Raw genomic sequence first — 15,000 nt, forward strand, 5'->3', positions numbered from 1 at the left:
GATACAGTATATCATGATGGCCAGTACTGCCATGGTGATAAATATTATGTTTCACAATTACCATCATTCTGCAGTAATCCTATTCATTTAATAGAAATCTAAACCTATAAAAAAATCCTGAAATCTTTACACCTGAAGCTCATATCCTGTCCATAAGAGGGGTAATTACTCAATGTAAACATGCATAATGTGTCTGTATCTCCCCAAGAGACAATACAGACCAATAGGAGGCTCAATCACACCATTGGGATACTCAACTTTGTGACACTTTCAAGTGACTATAGGTCAAAGTCAAATTGGGAAACACAATCAACTTTGCATTAGGCCAAGAAAAAGTGAACTTTAAAATGTTCTTTATATTTTGAGAATGGGCTTCTCCTTAATGGTATATCTGACCATATTCTGAAAATCATCAACACAATATTTTTGCCCATCACCTGGTAAACAGTAAGAAGCCACAGTTAACAGCTAAGAGAACAAAGAAGAAGCAAAGAAGCATTTACCCATAATCCATAGAAAATGATAGCTCACACATTGAGTACATTGCATTTTTTCGTGTGTGCCTACATAATTCTTACTTGTCATGATAATTCACTCAAGTTGTTATTAGGTGAATAAAATTAGTGTAGTTTACTTGACTCCTTTAAGTTATCCCAACACAAAATGCAATACATACTGTACAATATACTAATAACTCCAGTTGAATGACTTATTTACACTCAAATTAAATGAGTTGCCAAACTCAAATGTCAAGGCATCCGGTTTACTCAAATAATTTCAGATAAGTTAGCTTCCCAGGCTTTACAGTACTCAAATAATTTGAGTTCAGTTAACTTCCCGGGTTTTACAGGGGAAAAACATAGGCCTACCTTTGCCATACGACTATAACAAAGTTGTTATTGCTAACTAGTTACTAACCCCTAACCCTAAAGAAGTGAGAGAGCAGTTATGTTTGGATTGAATGAATAACTATAGTAATATGTCCATTAAATATAATTTGTGTCACAACCTGGTATATTAATGAAGTTAAATAGCACTATACACCACCATCTACAGTTCTTCATTTTCACTGTAATGTTTAAATAATATAACTTGTGCAGCATTGCATGTCTCTCCCTACAAGCTTTTAACTTCGTCTTAACAACCACCCTGATATCTTACCTATTTGTGTCTTCTAACAAAAAAAAATTGGGTGACACTGACAGCTTGAACCATTACATGTCTGCAAAAGTCGGAAGCCCTTTTCAGAATTGGCCCCCTGACACAACATTGGCCCTTGTGGTGTGATACTCTTGTGGTATTTATTGATCATTATTTTTTAATGATCATGCTTGCACACAAGTTGGATTATATTACACATTTGCCCAAAATTACAGTAGGTAACATGGAAGAAAAAGGAAGCACTTTGGGGGGAAAATCCGCTTTTTCCATTTTCAAGAATACAGTGTTAAAATGGACAAAATAACATTTTCCAAGCTGACAACCTGTCTAGAACTCATGTTGAGGGGTTAAATATCAATACTGGATAGGTTGTATGCTTGTACCAAAAAGTGTCCGACAAAGTTTTAATATCAGTTTTGGCCCCCTGACTATATGTGGACTCTGCATTATGTTTGGGTAACACACACACACACACACACACACACACACACACGCACACACACACACACACACACACACACACACACACACACCAAACACAAACCACAGTGGTGTATCACAGCGGAGCCTTCACCTGGCTCATATGTGGACTCTGCATTCTGTTTGGGTAACACACACACACACACACACACACACACACACACACACACACCAAACACAAACCAGAGTGGTGTATCACAGCGGAGCCTTCACCTGGCTCATATGTGGACTCTGCATTATGTTTGGGTAACACACACACACACACGCACACACACACACACACACACACACACACACACACACACACACACACACACACACACACACACACACACACACACACACACACACCTGTGACCCTGCAAGACGAAACCAGTCACTTTGGTAAAATGTACAAAATTAAGTTATTGTGCTCACATGAACAGCCACAAACTAAGATTTCCAACGATATGTATATCGAGGGTATTTCAAAAACTATCGCTAAGATAACCGCATCCAAAGTTGACATGGTTTTCCCGTCCATCTCTCTCTCTATGTGAATCTCTCTTCATCTCTCTTCATCTCTCTCTCTCTCTTCATCTCTCTCTCTATGTGAATCTCTCTTCATCTCTCTCTCCCTCTCAGGCTGGTGTTTGGCTGTTGTGTGATTCCCTTCTTCGTGGACAGCTGCAAAGATGCTCATCACTTCTGCACCAACTGCAATGTCAACCTGTCCATTCACAAGAGGCTGTAGCGTTCTCTCACACACACACAAACAAACAAATACACACACACACACACACACACACACACATATGCGTACAGACATCCAAACAAACAAATGTGACTCAACCACACTTTTGTATGACTAGAATGTTGAATGAGATCTAGTCTAACACATCTCTCTGTATTCTGACCAGTCATTAAAGAGGCACTGAGCTACATCTCTTTATTCATTAAAGAGGCACTGAGCTACAAATGGTTGTGTGTTCTGTTGCTCATCTCCATGCCACTGTGTGGTCATCATTGTTACATCACTAATGTCTATAGAGTATGATGTTTTCATTGTTACATCACAAATGTCTATAGAGTATGATGTTTTCATTGTTACATCACTAATGTCTATAGACTATGATGTTTTCGTTGTTACATCACTAATGTCTTTGTCTGATGGCTGGTAATGAGTCTTTGAGCATGTGTGTTTGTAACAAAGCTAACCCCACCCGTGGCTGAGTGTGTGTGTTTGTAACAACGCTAACCCACCAGTGGCTGTGTGTGTGTAACAAAGCTAACCCACCCGAGGCTCAATCTTCCAGCTTCCATGTGTCCTGTGCTTGATCTGATGTGTCCTGTCAATGTACAAATCGGCCGGTAAGGTTTGGGTCTTGCAGTGGAGTGGGCATATTATTTTGGTTAATGAAGTTGGCCCTATTTTGATTGTCTAAAACACCTGGTCAATGGCATTATCATTTCCAGGCGCGTTCAAAATATGTTCCCTGTCAAAGAGGACCATGTTACCACGCCTTATCGATTGCCTAGGCATAACCTATCCACGGAAAAGTTAGATTCCACCAGGGTTTAACACTCTCAAACTCAGACCAGCAGGTTAAATAACACACCTATGCCACATGATAAGAATCAAAAAGTTTTTTTTTTTTCTTTAATGCAATCAGAAATGTAGGGTCTGCATTTATATTACAATGTAACATCCAACATCATAATACAACTCATAACATAATCCGCTCGATTCACATGGATCATAATGTATTATTCCACTGTTTGGTTGAATTTCCTTTCCTGCGTTCTTTAGTACGGAACCCGGGAGGGGTCATGGCAAGATATGTTTGTGTATCGATAGAATGTGGGCTCGATTTTAGCAATTTGTGCCCTCGTTGTACTAAATTGAGGTCTCATTGCAAGATATGTTCGTGTATCGATAGAATGTGGGCTCGATTTTAGCAATTTGTGCCCTCGTTGTACTAAATTGAGGTCTCATTGCAAGATATGTTCGTGTATCGATAGAATGTGGGCTCGATTTTAGCAATTTGTGCCCTCGTTGTACTACATTGAGGTCTCATTGCAAGATATGTTTGTGTATCGATAGAATGTGGGCTCGATTTTAGCAATTTGTGCCCTCGTTGTTCTAAATTGAGGTCTCATTATTGTGCAAACAATCTAGTGTAGTGTGTGCTCATTTTAGTAAATTGTGTGTTCTTTTGACCATATTGTGCTCTCTTTTTAATTGTTGTGAGAGCACAATTTCGTAAAAGGAGCACACTATTTAGTACAACTTGCACACTATTTCGTAAAAAAAAAAAGGGTACACAATATACTAGATTGTGCACACAATAATGAGACCTCCATTTAGTATGCACATTCTATTGATACACAAAAATATCTAGCAATGACGCCTCCTAGGCTCCATACTTCAAAATGTGTATTGACCGAATGCTATTTGCACACCTATGAACTAGATCAATTTTTTTGGCCAATTTGTCAAACTTGTGAAGTTTAAATGAACCGTCACATTGCATCCCAGCTGTAAAGTACAGGCGTTCAGAACAAAGCAACATTTGGCATATGACAAGAGTGGCTTTTAGCTAGTTGGATGGCAGTAGGCTAATTAAAATAGCGATGTTTCACAGCGAAGGTTCATCAGAATCCTGGGATATGCCCGTCCATTTAGAACTAGTAATGACAGTTTGTCCTGCAAGTTGAGAAATTAGTTGATATGTGATGGAAAGAAGAAGTTCTACAAACAAGACAACTTTAGCGATTAAAACATTTAAATTATAACAGGAAATGAACACAACACAAGTGGCAACAGTGGAATAAGCAGGGAAATGGACTGTTCAGCGTTTGGTTCAGAGAAAAAATGACAGGGTGTAAACCGCTGTGTGTTTTGGCCTGTTTTTACAACCTCTAACGAGCTTTTATATCTGTGAATCGAAAGCCGTGGAGTCCATTATCCCTTACACATCCGACATCATAATACAACTAATAATAGTCCAGTGGCTCAATGATACCATGAACCAGAAACATGATTGTGGGCGCCAGATAGGGAGGAGGAGCTATCTATCAGCTAAATCGGGTTAACTGAGTTCCCCAGTGTCCGTATAGGGCTAATGGGCTTGGTGACTAGTCTCAGTTCAAGTTCGATCTATGTTAACATCAGAGAACAAAGTAGATTACCCCGTTCATCTAGTCTGTGTCATCTTTAAGGTTGGAAACATGACTCGACTCTTTTCTGTAGTGAACAAAGTAAATTACCCCGTTCATCCATTCTTTGTCATCTTTAAGGTCGGAAACATGACTCGACTCTTTTCTGTAGTGAACAAAGTAAATTACCCCGTTCATCCATTCTTTGTCATCTTTAAGGTTGGAAACATGACTCGACTCTTTTCTGTAGTGAACAAAGTAAATTACCCCGTTCATCCATTCCTTGTCATCTTTAAGGTTGTAAACATGACTCGACTCTTTTCTGTAGTGAACAAAGTAAATTACCCTGGTTATCCATTCTGTGTCACGACTCTCTTCTGTAGTGAACAGCACCAAGCCAGCTGTGCAGCCATGCATATGCCTTCCACCGGCTGACTCTGGGCACTGATCTATAAAGAATACCTGGATAGAGCATCTACGTCAAAATTCTGAAGACTACATGGCGGCGGCCATTATGGGACCACTTGCCATAGGAATGCATAGACAGTAAAAGACAGTAAAAGAATGTTGCCGTTCTGCAACAATGGAATTGGAACACCACGCCGCCATTATGGGACCACTCGGGACAGTTCCATTGGCTTCATTGTTGATGGGTCAGCAACAATGAGATAGTCTATCCAGGTATTCTTTATAGATCAGTGACTCTGGGCCTCAACAGCAGCGACTCTGGGCCAGAACAGCAGCGGTTCTGGCCCAGATTCGTTATTACGACGATCAGTATGTGGTGGTCCCCCAAACGTTGTTCACAGAACTCACTCAGCGTTTTCAAGTTCTGGATGTGCAATGGAGCGGCACCGACCAAATAGAACCCAATCACGATCTCCAATGCGACATCAGCAAAGCGCGGTGCTGGTGTACCTCAGAGTTGTATTTCGAACAACGGAATCTAACGGAATCGAACGCCCAAAGCGGCAATCAGGTCAGCGCCAGTGCACGTGCAGTGCTTCTCTGACCAATGCAATAGTAGTCTGGCTATCACCACACTATGCTCAATCGTTTAAGCTTGAACATTAGTCTGGGGAGGCTACGCTTTGTTTCTACTGCATAAGAGGCATGATCAATGGGCATCGTTCAAATGACTCCGTACACTTGGATAGTCCTTCAACCAATTAGACCAACGATCCGGTGCGTCTTTTGGATAAGCTAGTTTCTGATTGGAGCCAAAGGTTCTGACAGGAAACAGAGGAGATAGATGTGCAGGTTTCCAGCCTGAACTCCCGGACAAATTCACCGGAAGTTCAGGCAGGGATCACCCAGCCTAGTAAAATAGGTGAAAACGATCAGAGTCTTAATTCACTTCCTGAATTTCCTGAAATGAATGTGATGAAATTTTGCATCTGCTTAATCTGACAGTATTTTAAATTTAAGGTTAATTCTGAAATATGTTCATGATGAATATTGGGCTAAGAACCCTGAGACATTTTTCTCTTTCTTTAAAAAAAAAAGAAATGTTTCTATGATGTGACGGGTACTTAAGTTACTTGGTTAAGTACTTAATTACATTTCCAATGTTTCTATGATGTGTCGGGTACTTAAGTTACTTAATTACATTTCCATGACCACCCATACTGGGCACATAAAATCTTGAGGTCGAGCCAAATGTCTTTTTTCAACAAAAATCAAACGTAATTCTTTTCTATGTTCTATGTTAAACATATAGTTCTCTATGACCATAGGGAACCTGATTCCTTTGATGACGCAATTCCAAAGTGGAGTCTTTCTCACAGTTCAGTATTGTGGTGAACACTTCCTGGTCCTGCCAAACCATTCTCCATGGAAGTGGACAGAACATAACAATAGCCTTTCGGAGGGGATCAGGTTCGAGTCCGACCTGAGATCATTTCTGGAAACCACTTAGTAATAAAAAATAATCAAATGTCTTGGGGGAAACAGCGTCCTCTAGTGTCAGGATTAAGAGTCACATTCTTCTTGGTAACACAGCGCTCTCTGGTGTCGGGATGAAGAGTTGCATTCCTCTTCTTGGTAACACAGCGCTCTCTGGTGTCGGGATTAAGAGTTGCATTCGTCGTCCTGGTAACACGGCGCCCTCTTCGGCTTCCTCAGAGCGCTGTATATGGGACTGAATTTATTCCTGCCGCCGCGCACACGGGCAGCACGGATAGCTGGAGAGACAAAGTGAGAGAGAGGGGGAGAGGGGGAGAGAGGGGGGGGGAGGGGGAGAGAGGGGGGGAGAGAGAGAGAGAGGGGGAGAGAGAGAGAGAGGGGGGGGAAGAGAGAGGGGGAGAGAGGGGGGAGAGAGGGGGGGGAGAGAGAGAGAGGGGGAGAGAGGGGGAGAGAGAGGGGGAGAGGGGGAAAGAGGGGGAGGGAGAGAGAGGGGGGGGAAGAGAGAGGGGGAGAGGGGGGGAGAGAGGGAGAGAGGGGAGGAGCAAGAGTAAACTACTATTTATTATTTAAATGCATATTTTTTGTATAATTTATCAGTAAAAATGTGCCATCTCAAAATAAATGAATAATTTCAATACAATAATTTGGTTGTAGTTTCCTTATCCTCCCACCAGGGGGCACCGACAGACCATCCAGACAGGCAGAGGGACTAATGAGTCTCTTACATCTAAAGCCATGTAAAGTCTCGGTGTGTGGTGTGTGTGTGTGTGTGTGTGTGTGTGTGTGTGTGTGTGTGTGTGTGTGTGTGTGTGTGTGTGTGTGTGTGTGTGTGCACATGTGAGTGTGTGTGGGACAGAGGCAGAGAGGGAGATTAGAGAGTATTTATATATCTATGACACGAGTTGATCCGGTAGGCTGAGCTACATGACATTATTATTTTTCAGTCAATTCGTCAGTTCTTATAACCCAGAAGGATCGATGTGGCTCCTCTTTCATCTGACGTGCTGTGTATGTGTGTGTGTATGTGTGTGTGTGTGTGTGCGTGTGTGTGTGTGTGCGTGTGTGTGTGTGTGTGTGTGTGTGTGTGTGTGTACCTTCTAGCCTCATCCCGACCCCTAGGCACTTCTTGAAGCGACAGAAAGGACACTGCTGTCGAAGGATTTTGTCTATTCGGCAGTTCTGGGTTTTCACACAGTTGTAGATCTTATTGGTGTGAACAGTCCTCTTGAAGAAGCTCTGCATAACAAGAGACATTTCCTATCAAATACACAAAGACCAACAAAACTACAACTTCCTGTCCAACATCTAAACAATCAAAACTACCACTTCCTGTCCAACATTGGTGTGAACAGTCCTCTTGAAGAAGCTCTGCATAACAAGAGACATTTCCTATCAAATACACAAAGACCAACAAAACTACAACTTCCTGTCAAACGCAAAGAGCAACAAAGCAACCACCTCACTCACAGTCCACTTCCGTATCATTAAGACAATTTGTTTAATTTGCACATCAATTTCAACGTAAATCTATACATTCAGCTTCACTGTAAATTGACGATGTTTACTGATATTGTACAATGTGAATAACTATTATTGATAAGACTTAATTAAGGATTGTTTACATAAACAAGCAAACAAACAATCAATCAATAACTGACCTTGCAGCTTTCACATGTTTTGACACCGTAATGGAAGCCGGAAACCTTGTCTCCACAAACAGGACAGAGGTCTCCGGCTAGCTCACGACCCATCTCCATAACCTGCACACAAATAAAATATTAATAAAACCAATCATAAAAACAAATATTATATTAATAAAACCACTCAAACACAAAAATAAAAAACATCTTAATAAAACCACTAATAACAATGAATCTAGTACATTTAGTTTAATAATTTCAACATGTTGTGGCTATAGCTCATGGCTGATCTCCATCATCGTCACAAGTTGCTAAAAAATAAAAATTGTATAAATAAAACCACTCGTAAAAATAAATAATGTACTAATAAAACCACTCATAAAAATCTATTTTCAGAATTTCAACATGTTATGGCTAGCTCATTATGCTGATCTCAATCACCTTAACGAGTTGATGAAAAAATACATATTAAGTTAGTAAAACCACTCGTAAAAATGGACAACACGTTGTGGCTATGTCCTCACGTAACCAGTATTGAATACGGAGATTTTTTAAATTCATTTTGACGAAAACGTTTTTGGTCACAGAAGATGGTAATAGAACTCAATTCAATTCAATTTCAGTTCTGATAATCAATTAACGTGATCCCGACGATATGGTTTGTCGTGTTGTTATTGTTACAGTTTATATTTGAATGTGGTCATTGAAATCAGTTAGAGCAATGGCTGTTTTGCCGAAACAAAAACATTGGGCACTGGAAACCTTTTATAGTTCATTCTGAATTCTAGAATTCTATTCTTGAAAATTCTAGAGTTCAAATACTGTACCCGCATGAGTTCAGAGAAGGAGGATGCTCCTGTTGGGTGAACTCCTTTCCCTGCAGCAACACAGAAAAAGAGTTAGGTTAACTTGTGTGTGTGTGTGTGTGTGTGTGCATAACAGCTCTCTCTGCTGCAGAAACACAGAAGAAGAGTTAGTTTAGCCTGTGTGTATGTGTATGTGTGTACATGTGTATATGTATATGTGAGTATGTATATGTGAGTATGTAAGTGTGTGTGTGTGTGTGTGTGTGTGTGTGTGTGTGTGTCCTCTTCTCTCCTCAACACTCCTTACCTGAGTCTTCATTGGTATAATCACCAGCGCCACCTTCATCGTCCTCATCTTCAGAGACTGGAGCCTCCAGCAGCCGCTTCCCGTCACACGACACCAGCGACGTCGAAGCCCTTGTCCTGCTCTGCCTGACGACCAGCGGAGTGCCAGCTGGACCCGCCGCCTGAGGCCGGGAGCGCGGCGCCAACAGCAGCGCCTGGGTGATGATGCGCGGATGTGTTCGTTAGCATATAGTGAGGTAACAGTTTAATTAGCGTAATTAGCATTCGCATGTCAGTTAGTGTCCAACTAGTGTCCAATCACATGGCGATGAAACACGGATGTGTTCGTTAGCATATAGTGAGTTAACAGTTTAATTAGCGTAATTAGCATTAGCATGGCGATGAAACGCGGATGTGTTCGTTAGCATATAATGAGTTAACAGTTTAATTAGCATTAGCGTGTCAGTTAGTGTCCAATCACATGGTGATGATGCGCGGATGTGTTCGTTAGCATATAGTGAGTTAACAGTTTAATTAGCGTAATTAGCATTAGCATGTCAATTAGTGTCCAATCACATGGCGATGAAACGCGGATGTGTTCGTTAGCATATAGTGAGTTAACAGTTTAATTAGCGTAATTAGCATTAGCATGTCAGTTAGTGTCCAATCACATGGCGATGATGCGCGGATGTGTTCGTTAGCATATAGTGAGTTAACAGTTTAATTAGCGTAATTAGCATTAGCATGTCAGTTAGTGTCCAATTAGTGTCCAATCACATGGCGATGAAACGCGGATGTGTTCGTTAGCATATAATGAGTTAGCAGTTTAATTAGCGTAATTAGCATTAGCATGTCAGTTAGTGTCCAATTAGTGGGCAATCACATGGCGATGAAACACGGATGTGTTCGTTAGCAAATAATGAGTTAGCAGTTTAATTAGCGTAATTAGCATTAGCATGTCAAATCACTCGAGTTAGTGTCCAATCACATGTCGATGATACGTGGATGTGTTCATTAGTATGAAATGGGTTAGCAGGTTGATTAGCATAAACTGTTGCTTTGCTGGTGAATGTTATTATTTTCATATATTTTTTATATAATATTTACAGCGCCCTCCATAATTACTGGCACCCCTGGTTAAGATGTGTTAAAAGCCTTCGAATAAATTCACTTTTTATTGTAGAAGCATACTCTCACACTGAAAATTGTAGAAAAATGTAACCTTCAACTGAAGTGAATTGTAAGAGGAAAAAAGAAATCCCTGACTAAGAAATAATTATTCTTCATAAAATTAGCTGTTCCACAATTATTGGCACCCCTAACAATTCCTAGGAAATAAATGTAATTTAAGTATTTCTGTCATTTCTACAGTAGTTTACAAAGTTGATCAGAGTATGTACATGAACATTTCATTAGATGAACATTTAATTAGCAATTCTTAACATCCTGTTTCCCTGAGCCATAAATATGACGTGACACAGAGGCCATTTCTCTTCAACATGGGAAAGACAAAGGAACACACCGTTTAAGTAAGGCAGATGTGTGTCGATCTTCACAAGTCAGGCAATGGCTACAAGAAAATAGTCACTCACCTACACCTGCCCATATCTACGGTCAGAGGAATGGTTAAGAGGTTTAAAACAACTGGAACAGTGGTAAACAAGCCTGGAAGAGGACACATTTTTTTTTGCCACCACGCACAGTGAGGAGGATGGTAAGAGAAATAAAAAGATCTCCAAAGCTCACTGTTACAAAATTGCATCAAATGTTGTTTTGGAGACTTTGTGACCCCAAGATGCAACCATCAGGCGCTATCTACATGCCAACAAGTTGTTTGGGAGGCATGCACGGAAAAAAAACTTTTCTCACTCAAAATCATAAGCGCAAACGTCTGGAGTTCGCTAAGCGGTACTGGGCCTTCAACTGGGACTGTGTGCTTTGGTCAGATGAGACAAAGATAGAGCTTTTTGGCTACAAACACAGTGGGTCTGGCGTAACAAAAAAGATGAGTATGCAGAAAAGCACCTCAAGCACTGTGAAGTATGGGGTAGGATCGGTGATGCTGTGGGCCTGTTTCTCTTCCAAAGGCCCTGGGAACCACTGTTAAGGTAAATCAAAATCTGGTGGCCTCTGCCCGAAAGCTGAAGATGGGTCGTCACTGGGTCTTTCAGCAAGATAATAACCCTAAACATATGACCAAGTCTACACAGAAATGGTTCACCTGACACCGTATCAAGCTCCTACCATGGCCATCACAGTTCCCAGACCTCAACCCCATTGAAAACCTGTGGGGTGAGCTGAAGAGGAGAGTGCAGAGGAGAGAACCCAGGTCGTTGGATGATTTGGAGATTTTATGCAAAGAGGAATGGTCGAAGATCCCTCTTTCTGTTTTCTCCAATCTTGTGAAATATTATAGGAGAAGATTAGGTGCTGTTTTATTAGCAAAAGGGGGTTGTACTAAGTATTAAAGGGAAACTATGCAGGATTGGGCAATTTCATAGCCTGTTTAGCTTTCGCTTTTCGTTTTCACTCGTTTTATGCTTGCATATTTCTCTGCAGAGCTTCCCATCAAGCTTTAGCGTGTATATTTTACAAAACTCCTCAATCGGTCAGTCTGCCGTGCCTTTTCATGGGCATGACCGAGACTTCACATGACACTTCCTGGAGTAGACCATGGGTGCGTGCCCGAGGGCTCCTGAAATTGCAAGCGTGGTTCTACCGCTGCAGACCACTAGGGCGGCCAAAAAAAACATTGTTCGACCGGTAATGACTCATTTAATCATATTTAACAGTATGAAACGAATTGATTAACTGAAAAAATTGCATAGTTTACCTTTAACATCAGGGGTGCTAATAATTGTGGCACACATGATTTGATGTACAATCATTATTTCTTAATGTGGAATTTTTTTCATTCTGAATAAATACACTTGAATTAAAGGTTGGATTTTACGCTTTTTCTCCATTGTGGTCCTATATTATTTTGAAAAAAAAAAGAATTTATTGGAAGCTGAAGAACCAGGGGTGCCAATAATTATGGAGGGCGCTGTATGATTTTGAGTGAGAAAAGTTTTTTTTTTTCGTGCATGCCTCCCAAACAACTTTGTTGGCATGTAGAAAGTGCCTGATGGTTATTTTGGAGACTTTGTGACCCCAAGATGCAACCATTTGATGCAATTCTGTAACAGTGAGCTTTGGATATTTTTTTTATTTCTCTTACCATCCTCCTCACTGTGCGTGGTGGCAAAATAAACTTGCGTCCTCTTCCAGGCTTGTTTACCACAGTTCCAGTTGTTTTAAACTTCTTAACGATTCCTCTGACCGTAGATATGGGCAGGTGTAGGCGAGTGGCTATTTTCTTGTAGCCATTGCCTGACTTGTGAAGGTCGACACACATCTGCCTTATTTGAATCGTGTGTTCCTTTGTCTTTCCCATGTTGAAGAGAAATGGCCTCTGTGTCACGTCATATTTAAACCCCAGGGAAACAGAATGTTAAGAATTACTAATTAAATGTTCTTACATACTCTGATGAACTTTGTAAACTACTGTAGAAATGACAGAAATACTAGGCTGGGTGAACCCTGCCTGAACTTCTGGGGAATTTGAATTTCGCCCGGCAGCTCAGGCTGAATACCAGCAGATCTGTCTCCTCTGTTTCACTGCCAGAACCTTTGGCTCCAATCAGAAACGGCCATACTCTAGTCCTGGCATGCTATTGGCCGGTGACTTGACGATAACGAAACTTAAGCAGCAACGAAACGAAAGTAGCAGCCGCTGTGGCTTCTGTTTTGGAAGATGTTAAAGGCAAGTTTTCTTTGAAAACAGAACAAAGACTTGCCCTGGGACAGTTCATACAGCAGAAGGACGTGTTTGCGATTCTACCGACCGGCTTTGGTAGGCTAAAAGTTTAATTTACCAACTAGCCCCGCTCGTGGCAATTGCGTACAGAGTCATTTGAACGATGCCCATTGATCACGCCTCTTTAGCAGTAGAATCAAAGCGCAGCCTCCCCAGACTAATGTTCAATCTTAAAAGATTGAGCTTAGTATGGTGAAAACCAGACTACAGAAATACTTTAATTACATTTATTTCCTAGGAATTGTTAGGGGTGCCAATAATTGTGGAACAGGTGATTTTATGAGGAATAATTATTTCTTAGTCAGAGATTTTTTTCTCCCCTTAAAATTCACTTTGAAGGTTGAAGGTTACATTTTTCTACAATATCTACAGTATCTACAATAAAAATGTAATTTATTTTAAGGCTTTTAACACATCTTCATCAGGGGTGCCAATAATTATGGATGGCGCTGTATATGACATATTCCTTAATAAAATGCACGGTAAAAAAGCAAAACAGCTTAAAAACTTCTTAGTTAACATAAACATGTGGAATGATTAATCCTATATAGTTTTTACTGTGGTATGTTATAATATTTGAAGTTCATTGTTGGTTTTCTCTTGTATTGTACATTTTTAGTGGGCTTGCTGCAAGGCAATGTGGGATGGCTGCCGGTTGTCGTTTCTCCGGTATTCACCAGACCCTTGTAGTTCCGCCATGCTCCACCAGAGGCGTTTCCCCATTGAAATGAATGGGGTTTTTGGTCCCATTGAAATGAATGGGGTAATTATATTTTTGGTATTTTTTTTTGCAGCCTTATTTTTTAAGCATTGTTGACATAATAGAGATTATTAGCTAAGTTAGCTAATCAACCTAGTTAACATTGTTAACATAGCAAGCATGGTTAACATAGCATTTTTTGCAAAACTGTTAGAAATCATCAGAGAAGTTAGCTAATCAACCTGGTTAGCATTGTTAGCTTAGATAGCATTGTTAGCATAATTAGCATTTTTAGCATAACTGCTAGAAATCATTAGCCAAGTTCGCTGATCAACCTGGTTAGCATTGTTAGCACAGTTAGCATTTTTGCAAGCCCACTCTTGCAGGTTCTCGGACATGCACATTTCTAGTTTATATTGTACTGTATGGAACTGTATTGAATAAAACAAATACAAAGGTAAGTGGATGTGTTCATTAGCATGAAATGGGTTAGCCAGGTTAGCATAATTAGCATTAGCATGTCAAATCACATGGGTTAGCAGTTTACATTACATTTAACAGACACTTTTTTCATCAAAAGTGACTTACATAATGTCAACTATATTACTAGGTGGTACTAAGATGCGTATTGACTTACATAATGTCAACTATATTACTAGGTGGTACTAAGATGCGTTTAACCAAAGTCTTTTTAAAGCAAGTCACGTCACTCGGCAGTCGGCAGCCATATTGGCCATGGGGTCGGGCAGCGACTTTGACCGGAACAAGACCAGGCTCTATCTAAATGAATGGGGAGAGAGCTGGATGTCCATGTTCCGAGGTGTAAGAGACATAAAAATCACATGTTTGAAATCACGATGAAAATCAGACTAAAATCGCTGAAAAGGTTTGGTGGTTTTGTATCAAATTAACATTTAGAAAGCCTTTTTCTTATTGGTAATTTTGGACTCGATTTTTCCAGTGCAGTTTCTCCTCATATATAAGTGTCTCTGGTTTAACCCATAATGTCAACTATATTACTAGGGT

The 15,000-nt window shown here is 40.5% G+C and overlaps 2 protein-coding genes across 2 annotated transcripts in view; one reads left to right on the forward strand and one right to left on the reverse strand.

Annotated features, from left to right (window-relative positions):
* The window catches only part of LOC134081533 (cell death-inducing p53-target protein 1 homolog), an 11,327-nt gene extending 8,736 nt beyond the window's left edge, over positions 1-2,591 (forward strand). Inside the window, exon 7 of the mRNA XM_062537567.1 lies at positions 2,266-2,591. Coding sequence (XP_062393551.1) covers positions 2,266-2,374 — 109 coding nt within the window. The 3' untranslated portion in view covers positions 2,375-2,591. The remainder of the gene's footprint in view (positions 1-2,265) is intronic.
* Positions 2,592-3,252: 661 nt separating this feature from the next.
* Positions 3,253-15,000, reverse strand: part of LOC134081517 (nuclear hormone receptor FTZ-F1 beta-like) — a 21,318-nt gene continuing 9,570 nt past the window's right edge. The window contains exons 9-13 of the mRNA XM_062537565.1: positions 9,438-9,630; positions 9,152-9,201; positions 8,343-8,444; positions 7,779-7,920; positions 3,253-6,962 (exon numbers count right to left, since the gene is read on the reverse strand). Of these exons, the coding sequence (XP_062393549.1) occupies positions 6,850-6,962; positions 7,779-7,920; positions 8,343-8,444; positions 9,152-9,201; positions 9,438-9,630 (600 nt within the window). The 3' untranslated portion in view covers positions 3,253-6,849. The remainder of the gene's footprint in view (positions 6,963-7,778; positions 7,921-8,342; positions 8,445-9,151; positions 9,202-9,437; positions 9,631-15,000) is intronic.

This window comes from Sardina pilchardus, chromosome 1, assembly GCF_963854185.1.
Source record: "Sardina pilchardus chromosome 1, fSarPil1.1, whole genome shotgun sequence".
NCBI classification, from domain to species: Eukaryota; Metazoa; Chordata; class Actinopteri; order Clupeiformes; family Clupeidae; genus Sardina; species Sardina pilchardus.